Here is a 13,548-nt window from a genome sequence, read left to right as displayed (position 1 = left end):
GAGTAAAACTGAAGTGATATCAGGTGTTCCCCAGGGAAGTGCCCTGGGACCTCTGCTGTTCCTGATCTATAAAAATGACCTGGGTGACAATCTGAGCAGTTCTCTTAGGTTGTTCGCAGATGATGCTGTAATTTACCGTCTAGTAAGGTCATCCAAAGACCAGTGTCAGTTGCAAAGTGATTTAGAAAAGATTGTTGTATGGTGTGGCAGGTGGCAGTTGACGCTAAATAACGAAAAGTGTGAGGTGATCCCCATGAGTTCCAAAAGAAATCCATTGGAATTCGATTACTCGGTAAATAGTACAGTTCTCAAGGCTGTCAATTCAACTAAGTACCTGGGTGTTAAAATTACGAACAACTTCAGTTGGAAAGACCACATAGATAATATTGTGGGGAAGGCGAGCCAAAGGTTGCATTTCATTGGCAGAACACTTAACCCTTTTAGTGCCAAATACGATCTGATCGTGATCCAGATTTTCGGCGAAAAATGCCAGTAACAATCTGATCGTGATGCCTTTCTCATTCGCTAGGAAATACTAACAACTTTGCCTTCAAGCGCGGAAAAAATGAATGAGAAAGGCATCATGATCAGATCGTTACTGGCATTTTTCGCCGAAAATCTGGATCACGATCAGATCGTATTTGGCACTAAAAGGGTTAAGAGACAGCTTACACTACACTCGTTCGTCCTCTGTTAGAATATTGCTGCGCGGTGTGGGATCCTTACCAGGTGGGATTGACAGAGGACATCGAAAGGGTGCAAAAAAGGGCAGCTTGTTTTGTATTATCACATAATAGGGGAGAGAGTGTGGCAGATATGATACGCGAGTTGGGATGGAAGTCATTAAAGCAAAGACTTTCTCTTCCGAATGCGAAAATATTTTGTTGAGTCCAACCTACATAGGTAGGAAGGATCATCAAAATAAAATAAGAGAAATCAGAGCTCAAACATAAAGGTTTAGGTGTTCATTTTTCCCATGCGCTGTTCGGGAGTGGAATGGTAGGGAGATAGTATGATTGTGGTTCGATAAACCCTCTGCCAAGCACTTAAATGTGAATTGCAGAGTAATCATGTAGATGTAGATGTAGATGAACTATGACCGAAATGGGCATGTGGCCATCAGCACTGGATATTGGTGCAGTGGCATAGCATTGCATGGCCAAATGAATTCCAATACCTTTCTCATCATGCTGACAGGAAGGCGCAAATCAGTCGTCTTCCAGGAGAACAGCTCCTCGACACCTGTACTGCTGGACGGAGACAAGCTGGTGGCAGCTCCATTATGCTCTGGGGAACATTCATGTGGGTATCCATGGGTCCAGTGGAGCCCCTGGAAGGCCCTGTGCTGGCCAAGGAGTATTGTACACTGGCTGCTTACCACATATATCCCTTCATGATTATCGTGTTTCCCAATGCCAGTGGCATTTTTCCACAAGATACTGCACCATGTCACAGGAATAGGAGTATGTGAATTTTAGGGTTCCATGCCATGATGCATCACCTCTGTTGTCTATGCCAAAGGTGGAAATACAAACTATTGGGAAGGTGACCATAATGTTCTGGCTGATCAGTGTATTTTCATCTGAAACTGTCTACAGTATGTTTCCCTAGAAAATGTGATATATTTGTAAGTTACTGAAATATTTGTAAAGATATGAGAAATATTTGTAAAGATTGTAATTGGTCACTACATATATGTTTTACAGAAGCAATGCCAGGTAGGAGTATTGCCACTGGGCACTGGCAATGATCTTGCCAGAGTGCTGGGATGGGGCAGCTCTTGTGATGATGACAGCAATCTGCCTCAACTTCTGGAGCGATATGAGAAGGCCAGCACAAAAATGCTTGACAGGTAGATATGCGTTAGCAGTGCTAATTCTTTGTAAGCAGGTTCATAGTAAATACACACTAAGAAAAAAAAAAGAGAAAAAAAAACAAAACAATGCACCTTGAAGGAATTATCTGAATGGGGTGGAAATCAGGAGATATGATGACTACAATTTCAAAAAAATTGCATGATTTATTCAAGAGAAAGTGCTTCACAAATTGAGCAAGTCAATAATGTGTTGGTCCACTTGTGGCCATTTTGCAAGTAGTTATTCAGCCTGGCAGTGATTAATAGAGTTGTTGGACATTGTGCTGAGAGATATCGTGCCAATTTCTGCCCAAATGGTACAATAGATCATCAAAATCCTGAGCTGGCTGGAGGTGCCCCCCACCCCCGTAATGCTCCAAACATTCACAGTTGGGAGAAATCCGGCAACTTTGCTGGCTAAGGTAGGGTTTGGCATGCTTGAAGATAATCAGTAGAAACTCTCACTGTGTGTGGATGAACATTAGCTTGTTGAATTGTTAGCCCAGGATGGCTTGCCTTGAAGGACAACAAAATGGGGCACCGAATATCGACGACATACTGCTGTGTACTAAGGGTGTTACAGATGGCAACCAAAGGGGTCCTACTATGAAAGGAAATGCTACCCAGACCATCACTCTTGGTCGTTGGGCTGTATTGCGAGTGATTGTCACATTGATATCCCACTGCTGTATGGGCTTCTTCAGGCTTGTCTTCAATTGTGCCCAGTACCACTGCAAACAACCAGGCTTGTTGGTGTACAGAGGTCAATGGTAGCTGGTGCAAGCAGTGCTGTGAGCTGAGACCCCTTTCTGTGAGCTACCTATTAATGGTCTTTAGGGTCACTGAAGCACCACTTGCGTGTCGGATCAATCATAATGATGAATTGGGGGACTCAGAGTGCCTCTTTGATGTTTGCTTGGTCCTCATGTTCCATCATCCCTCTAGGTCGACAACTTTCTTTTTGACACTATGATTTGCCCTTCTTGCCAACGTAATGAAACAGTGACATTACTCATATTCAAATGTTGTGCTATTTGACAGTTACTCCTATTTACTTCTTTGAGCCCAAGTACATATCCTCTCTCAAATGCTGGTATCTGGTATATTGTTCGTGTGTGTGTGTGGGGGGGGGGGCATATTTACTGTCCAACTGAGTACATGGAATGAAATTCATGAAGACTTTATGCTCTCGTATTGACATGTCCCGTGTTTACTATCCTTGGCAGCTGCACAGTGAAATTGCACTACAGCATCACACATTTGTCCATCGGCTGCCAAAGTTTACAAGTTTACATTTTTTGTTGATACCTGTTTAAATATCATTTTCTGGCTGATTCGCATAGCTGTACAACTCCTTTGAGGTGCATCATTTTTCTTCCCTTAAAGTAAACATTGTTTTTAAGTAATTAATTAAAATAATGTCAGAAAATATGGTGGAGAATTAGTGTATAGACTAAAAATAAATGTACAGTCTGTGGCTAAAAGTCTCTGCAAAGCCAGTGTTATTCTTTCCAAAGGTAACGGTCATGTAACCGATAATATTTAGAGAGGACCGGTCCGAGAACATTTTTCCACACAAGCAACTTTCATTTGGCACTTTCCACCCCACTTTTCCCTCATGAACTTTTATCCATAGCTGTTTTTTGCTACACTAATTGTGATACGCACTGTATAGAAATTTTGCGTTTGAGTGCATCACTCAGTTTGATGCACCAAGCAGCCACTATGGACTGTGATACATCCTGTCTACTGACCTTGGCACCCCTATCAGCTGTTTGGATCATCGTGTGGCCTGTATAGGGGACAGCCTTTTGATACTATTACTATGTTTAATCTCGAGGAAGTTTTTTTATGAATCTCTGATACACTGAAGGCAGAATTAATTTGTTCTTTTTGAAGTATGGTGAATAGTTGGATCCATTGCGTGATGCTACAGTATACAGCTTAGGTGGAATTATTTACTTGTTTCATATGTGGTAAATAATTGTGTCATACGTGGTAAATAATTGTGTCATATGTGGTAAATAATTGTTTCTGATTGTTTGGGGGGCGAATTTATCCAGCATGCAGCCAATGCTTAATTCATCCCAGAGATGTTAGATTAAATTCAAATTGGATCTTTGAGAAGGCAAGGCCATCAAATCTTCTGGATTTTACTTTGTGATCAAAATAATTATCATGCTCATACAGAAAGGCCCAATTTCAAACTATTGCTACAGTGTGAAAAGTATACTATTTTCTAAACTGTTTTTTGAACACCTGTATTCAGTTTGCCATTTGACAAAAACTAATCATTGGAGGCCAACTCAGAAAAAACAGCCGTAGACTATCAGCCACATTTCTTGTATAGAAAAAATTTACTTAAGCAGTTTAATGTGAAAATATTAAAACTGTCTCTTTGCATAGGTGGAGCATCATGACTTTTGAAAGGAGTATAACTATTGCACGAAAACTGTCCCAGACTGATCCAGCATTCTCTATGGCTGCCTATGAGGATTCAGTAGTAAATCATCTGACAAAAATTCTCCAGTCAGATGAACATTCGGAAGTTATCTCATCTGCAAAGTGAGTCAGAACTCAATATATTTTCTTTAAATTCTGTCAGCAATATGTTCTTTTCAGTATCAGAAGAGAATCATATTGAAATTTGTTGAAAGAATATAAGTAAGTAGAAAAAGAAGCTTTTAATTTTGTCTCTGTGCAGAAACTTCAAGTGACTTCATGTACAGTATGTTAAATCGATTACTGACTCATAATACTGTAATTATAAATGTTTATAATGGATACTAGAATATAGGTACAACCAAATTATAAACACGAGGGAAATACTATACAAAATATCCCAGGAGGAAGAGTTAATATTCAGGGATTTGGCAGGAACGCTCGTTTGAAGCAAAAAGCACCCTATGGACAAGGCCTTTTTTGAATGGTTTCTGAAATAGATCACATTTAATGCACATTAGTTTTTGGTCTGTTGATGCACACACATGTTTATTGCCCACCCAGCCACTTTAAAGTTTTATTCTAGTGCAAGCCACCTCATTGCTTTCAACCTCTTTGCTCATAATGTCCTTCTGCCACTAAAATAGCCCGTTGTACATGCAGTTGTCCATGGTGTTTAGTGGGTGAAGCAGTGCAAGGGATTGAAAGTATATCAGAAGGGAGCATCGGTTAACCGTGTTTGTACATGTGCTAACTAAAATGCCACACTTCTACACTATAAAGAAGAATATGTATATATGATGTATGTTTACAGCCTCTGCAACGGTAGTGCACCTGTTGGTGTCGAAGAATAGTGACACATAGAATTTCTGATCATAGAGTGTTTACCAAAGTTTTCTCACATTGCATGAAACAGGTGTTCTTCCATGTTCCCCTATTTCTTCTGCAAGTGTAGTTCAGCATCCTGTGCATAAACTGCAACACGTTGTTGAAATGATGCAGAATAGTCTCACTGCCACCACATGGTGACTTTCTGCATTTATCAATGTCCCACAAATGCATGTGTGAATGTGTTAAAAATACATATTTTTAAATTGATACTTTGTAAAACACATGTGGTAATGTTTACTAACAGTTGTAACTGTGTAAAGTTGACAAAGTGCTGAATAATCTATTTCAGAAACCATTCAGAACAGGGTATATATCCATATGAAGTTTTTTGCTTCAAATGATCATTCCTGTCGTATTCCTGAATATTGACTATTCATCGTGGGGCACCCTGTACGTATAGACTTCAAAAAGAGTGGTAATAAACACAAGCACTTGTGAATATAAAACTGAGTCACTGAGGGTAGGGAAAATGTTTTGTTTGAAGTATTAGATAAAAACAGTAGCTCAACTGCAGAAAAGAAGAAACTGTCACTATTTTCAAAGTAGCTGTTTTTTATTGTTACATACAGTACATAAATAGATGTAAATTACTTTAGAACTATTTCCCATAGTTATCAATATGCATAGATTAACTCGAGTTAAAATTTACTATTAGTATAATTTACAGAAATAGCCTGCAGTGTCTACATCTGTATGTTATGTATACTTGACTGTTTTCATATTCCTGGAGTTTTTCCTTCATGATGAGATTTATGGAACACAATGTGTGAATGAATAAAAGAAATATGTTTGTGTTATTAATATTGTATTCTTTAAATTATATGAAGTTCCAGGTTCTAATGTTATGAGACATTATATTTTAAAAGTCCTTGACATTATTTCATGTTGCTTTGAAAAGAATGGCTAAAATACCTTTACACGGATGAGATGCCTCATCAGTTTAAATAAATGTGTCAGCTTTATCCCACATCTCTCCTCTCTGTACAAAGTAGACTAGAGATGTATAAGGGACTAATAAACTTGTAAATATAAAATGTTAAAAGCATCCAAAAAAGTTGAATGTAACTCATTTGTGTGACTACCATAATGAGTTGAAATTACTGGAGAGACTGTGAAGGATTTCTAAATTCATTATAAAATGTCATAGTTAACCTATTCAGACACTTTTCTCCCTATATTTACTAATTTCCAAAAAAGAAGACTTTTCATTCCTCTGCGAGAATCTGCATTTTATAAGATGAGGTCGAGAGGATTGCCTTGAAGAAATTTCATTACATTTGCACAATCAGTTTCAGCAGTACACCTGAGAACAACATATTCAGTTAATATGCCAGAAAGCATTGAACATCACAAGATTAGAGCATGTTTGGACAGCACTGATGATTCATTGCTGTAGTCTACATAGTTTTGTTCCCATTTGTGTTCTGTGCTGATGTCACACTGATATACAAGGAATGAAATTTAATTTTTTAAATAAATCTAATGCCAGATTGCAAATTTTTGGGTTTGCAACTGAGCTGTCATTTTCTCTTGACTTAATACTTCGACACCTTCACTTGTTGTCGTCATCAAGTGTTGAGTGCAGATTTTGTTGCTTGCTGTTTGGACTCCAGCTGAACTGTGAACGGTATACACTATGCCCTGCTGTATTATTTCCCTATACTTTTAAACAGTTAGTCTGCAGAAATTCAGATCCAACAGAGAAGCTATGCCAAGTGTAAAAAAGTTTAAAAAAGGAAAATGATGTGCATATCACATCTGCTGTCGTATGTAATCCACTTTTTGAAGTCTTACATTATCTTCTAAACAACAGAATAGATATTGGATGGGTGGACAGACATTTGAAGTCGTATTTTTTAAGTATTTTCTCGTATTTTCCCAAAGATTGTGCCCGTGTATGGAAAATACGGAATTCTGGTGGCTTTTCATTGGTGTTGCTTCCTTCTGCAAGTGGTGACAATGTACATAGTAGGGAATGCTCAATCTGATGTTCTACATACTTTTTCTTTTTTAAAATTTTTGTCACTTGTCTGAATTCTTCTGTGAGGCTTTGTTTGTCTGACAGTGTACATCCCCTGTGGATTTGAATTTCTGTGACTGTTTTATTATATAAAAGTGCTTGGAGACAACTTTTATGGTGGGAAATAATATGTATTATTCTCAGTTTGGTTGTAATCCAAACAGTGAGCAACAATGTCTGATCTGCATATGACACATGGTGGAGATAACTAGGGGAAATGTTGAAATATTGTATAAAGTGAAAATAACAGCTCAGCTGTAATCCCAAAAACATGCAAACCATCAATTTTGCAGAGAGAGCGTGCAAGATAAAATTTCATGTTGTCTGTTCGTCAGTGTTCAGTCACTTACTTAAACTAACAATCACTAATTCACCATGTTTCTCTTGTAAATCCATTTAGATGTACATTAGAAACCCTCTAATCCCATACCTTCAGTATCCTGTCGGTGCAGGATACCAAAAATGGTAAATTGCAGTGTCATCTAAAAATAGCAGTGTACAGTGTATTTGACACAATGTAAACAACGGGCGACTGGCCTTTGTGTATTGTACATTCTCCGCTTCTGTTAAATTGATAAAATTGTGTGATACTGTATAAAACAACAGAAGGAAAAAGATTTGTCAGAAGGTAAGTGGTGAAAATATTACCTGAGATCAATTCAGACACAGTTATCTAGCAACAGTACACCACTTCTCTGCTCAGGCAAACCAAGTTTTTTTTTTAAATCTGCCAGTTGTAACACCCCAAATTCTATGATGAGTTTGCAATTGGTATAGCCATCTGTAAGAAAATACATTGTGCCCTATGCTCCACATTGGAGTAAAAGGAATTAAGTAAGTCAGTAAGAAAGAAAATATATATTCAGTTTCTGATAACCCCAATTTGTCACAGAACTGCTTACCTTTTTCCGTATTCATAGGTCAAGTTACAGGTTTTCCTTCAGACCTTTTGGTGCAGGACCACTTGTACAAAATTTTAATCATCTGATGTAGTTCAGGCTTTTTCAAAGTTTTTCATGATTCATTGTCTTTTATTGCAACTATCTATCAGGCAAACTTTTGAAGTTGATCTTTATTTATTTTTTAACATCATAGACTGTTGAAGAACCAACTATACATTCTTCCACAATCTTATTTCTGTCCTCACCTTTCTCAATACAGTTAATGATATACAGCCATTGTTGTATCATACACTTAATATGTTCACTTCCACTTTGTTTTGAGAGGTACTTGGTTGAGAAAATTACACTTCAAAACACCACTTTTTAATCACTGTAGACAAATGGTGCATGACAGAAGCTGCCTGATAGGTGACAAAACAGTTGATGGCACTACGTGACTTGCAATTGGTGACCATACCGAGTGTGACTGAATTTTGACAACATTTACAAAATGTTCAGTATGTGTGAAGCAATGCCCCCTCATGAACCATGGACCTTGCTATTGGTGGGGAGATTTGCATGCCTAAGCGGTACGGATAGCCGTACAATAGGTGCAACAACAATGGAAGGGTATCTGTTGAGAGGCCAGGCAAACATGTGGTTCCTGAAGAGGGGCAGCTGCCATTTTAGTAGTTACAGGGGCAACAGTCTGGATGATTGACTGATCTGGCCATGTAACATTAACCAAAATAGCCTTGCTGTGCTGCTACTGTGAACAGCTGAAAGCAAGGAGAAACTACAGCTGTAATTTTTCCCGAGGGCATGCAGCTCTACTGTATGGTTAAATGATGGTAGGTTAGAAAATTTAAAAGGGAAATGGATAGGTTAAAGTTAGACATAGTGGGAATTCGTGAAATTAGATGGGAGGAGAAATGGGACAGGTGAATATAGGGTTATAAATACAAAATCCAGTAGGAGTAATGTGATTTTAGGTTTAACAATCAATAAGAAAATAGGAGTGCGGGTAAGCTATTAACAGCATAGTGAATGCGTTATTGTAGCCTAGATAGACACAAAGCTCTCACCCACCACAGTAGTACAAGTTTATATGCCAGCTAGCTCCACAAATGATGAAGGGATTGAAGAAACGTGTGATGAGATAAACGATATTATTTAGATAGTTAAGCGAGAAGAAAACTTATTAGACATGTGGGGCTGGGATTCGGTAGTAGAAAAAGGAAGAGAAGGAAAAACAATAGGTGAGTATGGACTGGGGAAAAGGAATGAAAGAGGCAGCCACCAGGCAGAATTTTGCAAAGAGCATAAGTTAATTTGGGACCTGATGACCATGCTGTTTAGCGCCCAGAAACCTCAAACCACACACACATAAGTTAATCATGACAAACACTTGGTTTAAGAATTGTGAAAGAAGTTTGTATACATGGAAGAGACATGGAGACACTAGAAGGTTTCAGAGTGATTATATAATGGTAAGACAAATATTTCAGAACTAGATTTTAAATTGTTAGATATTTGCAGGGGCAAATGTGGACTCTGACCACAATTTATTGGTTATGAACTGTAGATCAAAACTGAAGAAATTGCTAAAAGGTAGGAAATTAAGTAGATGGGTTGTGGATACACTGAAAGAACCATCGGTTGTTGAGAGTTTCAGAGGTAGCATTGGGGAATGATTGGCAAGAGCAGGGGAAAGGAATACAGTAGAAGAAGAATGGGTAGCTCTGAGAGATGAAATAGTGAAGGAAGAAGAGTCTAACATAACCATACCAACTCATCAAACCATTTAAATCATAACCAGATCCAGAAGCACAACATGTTTTACATTTTTGGAGGTGATAAATTTGCTGCAGAAAGTCTTGGGTCACAACACAATTAATCTGTTAGCAACAGTTGTTTATTTGTCACAACTTTACAGACACCACAACACACCAGCTAGTCCTCCAACCACTCTCTTTCTAGCTTTTTTGACAATGTATATTTATACATATTTTAACAATTACGTTCTTTGACATTATTATGTTATTTCATGTTTGATGTTACAATTGCAATAAGCTAAGCCAGCAAAAAATGACAATACGGAGTCTTAGTAGAAATTAAAATGTGTACAATGATAATGCATATTTCTGAAATTAATTATCTTTTATACGTGCAATTTTAAAACATACATACAGTTAACAATTAAGTTCTTATTATTCAATCCAGAACATTCGCGAATATCTTTTTGGAATTTAATTAATTATGCGATTTTATGAAACAGTTTTGAAACTTCCTGGCAGATTAAAACTGTGTGCCCGACTGAGAATCGAACTCGGGACCTTTGCCTTTCGCGGGCAAGTGCTCTACCATCTGAGCTACCGAAGCACAACTCACGCCCAGTCCTCACAGCTTCACTTCTGCCAGTATCTCATCTCCTACCTGCTTCAGTAGCTCAGATGGTAGAGCACTTGCCCGCGAAAGGCAAAGGTCCCGAGTTCAAGTCTCGGTTGGGCACTCAGTTTTAATCTGCCAGGAAGTTTCATATCAGTGCACACTCCGCTGCAGAGTGAAAATCTCATTCTGGAAACAATTTTGAGCTGGTAATATTTCTACAACAACAAAATTACAATTCAAATGTTCAAAATGACTTTTTATAACATTTGAAGGCTAAAATGTGGAATAATTATGTACAACCTGAAATCTTTAAATCATGCTATAGAAGGTTAATGACTCATTCTTCTAACATTATTTATGATACAAATTGTCTTTCTGAATCAGGTTATGTCTCCAGTTTAAATGAAACTTCTCTAGTTTTCATAATTTGTGGACACTGCACTGAATTTCTCTATTATGTTTCAGAAACAATAATTATGAGCTTAATTACAGATTTTTAGTTGGTGATTTCCATAAGAATATGTTGTCCTGACTTGCAAAGATACATAAATGTTAAGCTTTTCGAAAATTAATGGTTTACACAGTTAATTTGCGTTATGGTAAACAATGAATTTTACTAATTGAATTATAATTACAAAACTGAATATAAAAGGTTACTAACATTTATTCACTATTAACACTGATTCCAGAACTTGTTCTTTCTCTTCAAAATGTCCCGCAATTCATATCAAAATGGTAATGACTTATCCTAACTGTACGTTACTTTACCTGATTAAGAACATACATTAATTAGTCTGTGGCACAGTTTAACTTTTTTGTTACAACTATTTCACACTGTTGCAGTAAGTGACCTCATTCACTGATTGTCCTTATACACTACCTACATCTGTTTCAATATGTATCGCATACTACGAAACCTGCTGTATTGGGTACTCCACATGACCCAGTACAGCCTGTTTTGTTACAAGAGGATCAAATAGATAAAAAGACAAGGCCTAGTAGAAATCCATGGGAAACACAAGAGATATTGAACTTAATTGATGAAAGGAGAAAATATAAAACTGTAGTAAATGAAGCAGGCAAAAGGGAATACAAACATCTAAAAAATGAGACTGACAGGAAGTGCATAGTAGCTAAACAGGAATGGCTAGAGGACAAATGTAAGGATTTAGAAGCATTTTCGGGCGCTGTGACATCACCATGAACAACATCATTTATCCCAGCTTTTTTAAATACAAAATGCTTTCCTACTGTAAAAGTATTAATTTTATAAATGTTTCATTTCCTAAGATGGGCTTATGCACCGCACATTTGTAACAAATCAAATCACATATGTATTTTGTCACTGGCCCATCTTTTAATTCGAACCGTTGAGTTAAAAATTCAGGAAATTGGAGCACAATCTTTTGATATATGTTAACACAAGGAATTAACTGATGCACATTATAACCTACAAGAAACTATGCAAGTTTGCCTTCATGAGAGTGATGCTATCATGCAGTGCATTAAATATGACAAACTTTGGCAGTTGCACTTAAAACATTTATTTTGCTCTTGATCGATTTTGGTTATTTTATATAACTGTTGTCAAAAGATAATACTGTTAAGACGTATGCATTAATTGCATGTCATAATCACAGACTGTATGTTGTAACATCAAAGTATAACATGTTTTGAGAGAGGGATACATGTACATTACTAAAGGAGCTATGCTCAGAATAAGTTGCTGTGTTTATGCACAAGAACAAACTTTAATTCAAAGACACTTTTCTGATGGTTTGAGCACTACTGCATGGGAAAGTACACTGCTGGCCATTAAAATTGCTACACCACGAAGATGACGTGCTACAGACGCAAAATTTAACCGACAGCAAGAAGATGCTGTGATATGCAAATGCTTAGCTTTTCAGAGCATTCACACAAGGTTGGCGCCAGTGGTGACATCTACAACATGCTGACATAAGGAAAGTTTCCAACCGATTTCTCATACACAAACAGCAGTTGGCTGGTGTTGCCTGGTGAAACGTTGTTGTGATGCCTCGTGTAAGGAGGAGAAGTGCATACCATCACATTTCCGACTTTGATAAAGGTCGTATTATAGCCTATAGTGATTGTGGTTTATCGTATTGCGACAATGCTGCTTGCGTTGGTCGAGATCCAATGACTGTTAGCAGAATATGGAATCGGTGGGTTCAGAAGGGTAATACGGAACGCCGTGCTGGATCCCAACGGCCTCATATCGCTAGCAGAGGAGATGACAGGCATCTTATCTGCATGGCTGTAACAGATTGTGCAGCCACGTCTCGATCCCGGAGTGAATAGATGGGGACGTTTGCAAGACAACAACCATCTGCACAAACAGTTTGACGACGTTTGCAGCAGCATGGACTATCAGCTGGGAGACCATGGTTGCGGTTACCCTTGACACTGCATCACAAACAGGAGTGCCTGCGATGGTGTACTCAACGACGAACCGGGGAGCACGAATGGCAAAACGTCATTTTTTCTGTTTACAGCATCATGGTGGTCGCATCCGTGTTTGGCGACATCATGGTGAATGCACATTGGAAGCGTGTATTCGTCATCGCTATACTGGCATATCACCCCGCATGATGGTATGGAGTGCCATTGGTTACATGTCTCGGTCACCTCTTGTTCGCATTGATGGCACTTTAAACAGTGAACTTTACATTTCAGATGTGTTACAGCCTGTGGCTCTACCCTTCATTCAGTTCCTGTGAAACCCTACATTTCAGCAGGATAATGCATGACCGCATGTTACAGGTCCTTCGTGGGTCTTTCTGCATACAGAAAATGTTCAACTGCAGCACATTCTCCAGATATCTCACCAATTGAAAATGTCTGGTCAAAGGTGGCCGAGCAGCTGGCTCACACTACTCTTGATGAACTGTGGTATCGTGCTTCATGAGCAGCTGTACCTGAACACGCCATCCAAGCTCTGTTTGACTCAATGCCCTGGTGTATCAAGGCTGTTATTACAGCCAGAGGTCGTTGTTCTGGGTTCTGATTTCTCAGGATCTATGCACAAAAATTGTGTGAAAATGTAG

At 38.3% G+C, this 13,548-nt stretch overlaps 1 protein-coding gene across 1 annotated transcript in view; it reads left to right on the top strand.

Moving 5' to 3' along the window:
* Window positions 1-13,548, top strand: part of LOC124594870 (diacylglycerol kinase eta) — a 563,158-nt gene that overhangs the window by 309,971 nt on the left and 239,639 nt on the right. The window contains exons 9-10 of the mRNA XM_047133339.1: window positions 1,707-1,852; window positions 4,262-4,420. Of these exons, the coding sequence (XP_046989295.1) occupies window positions 1,707-1,852; window positions 4,262-4,420 (305 nt within the window). The remainder of the gene's footprint in view (window positions 1-1,706; window positions 1,853-4,261; window positions 4,421-13,548) is intronic.

The sequence above is a fragment of the Schistocerca americana genome, chromosome 2 (assembly GCF_021461395.2).
Source record: "Schistocerca americana isolate TAMUIC-IGC-003095 chromosome 2, iqSchAmer2.1, whole genome shotgun sequence".
Lineage (NCBI taxonomy): Eukaryota > Metazoa > Arthropoda > Insecta > Orthoptera > Acrididae > Schistocerca > Schistocerca americana.
The sequence above is the reverse complement of the archived record's forward strand: the minus strand, read 5'-3'. Positions and strand labels throughout refer to the sequence as shown.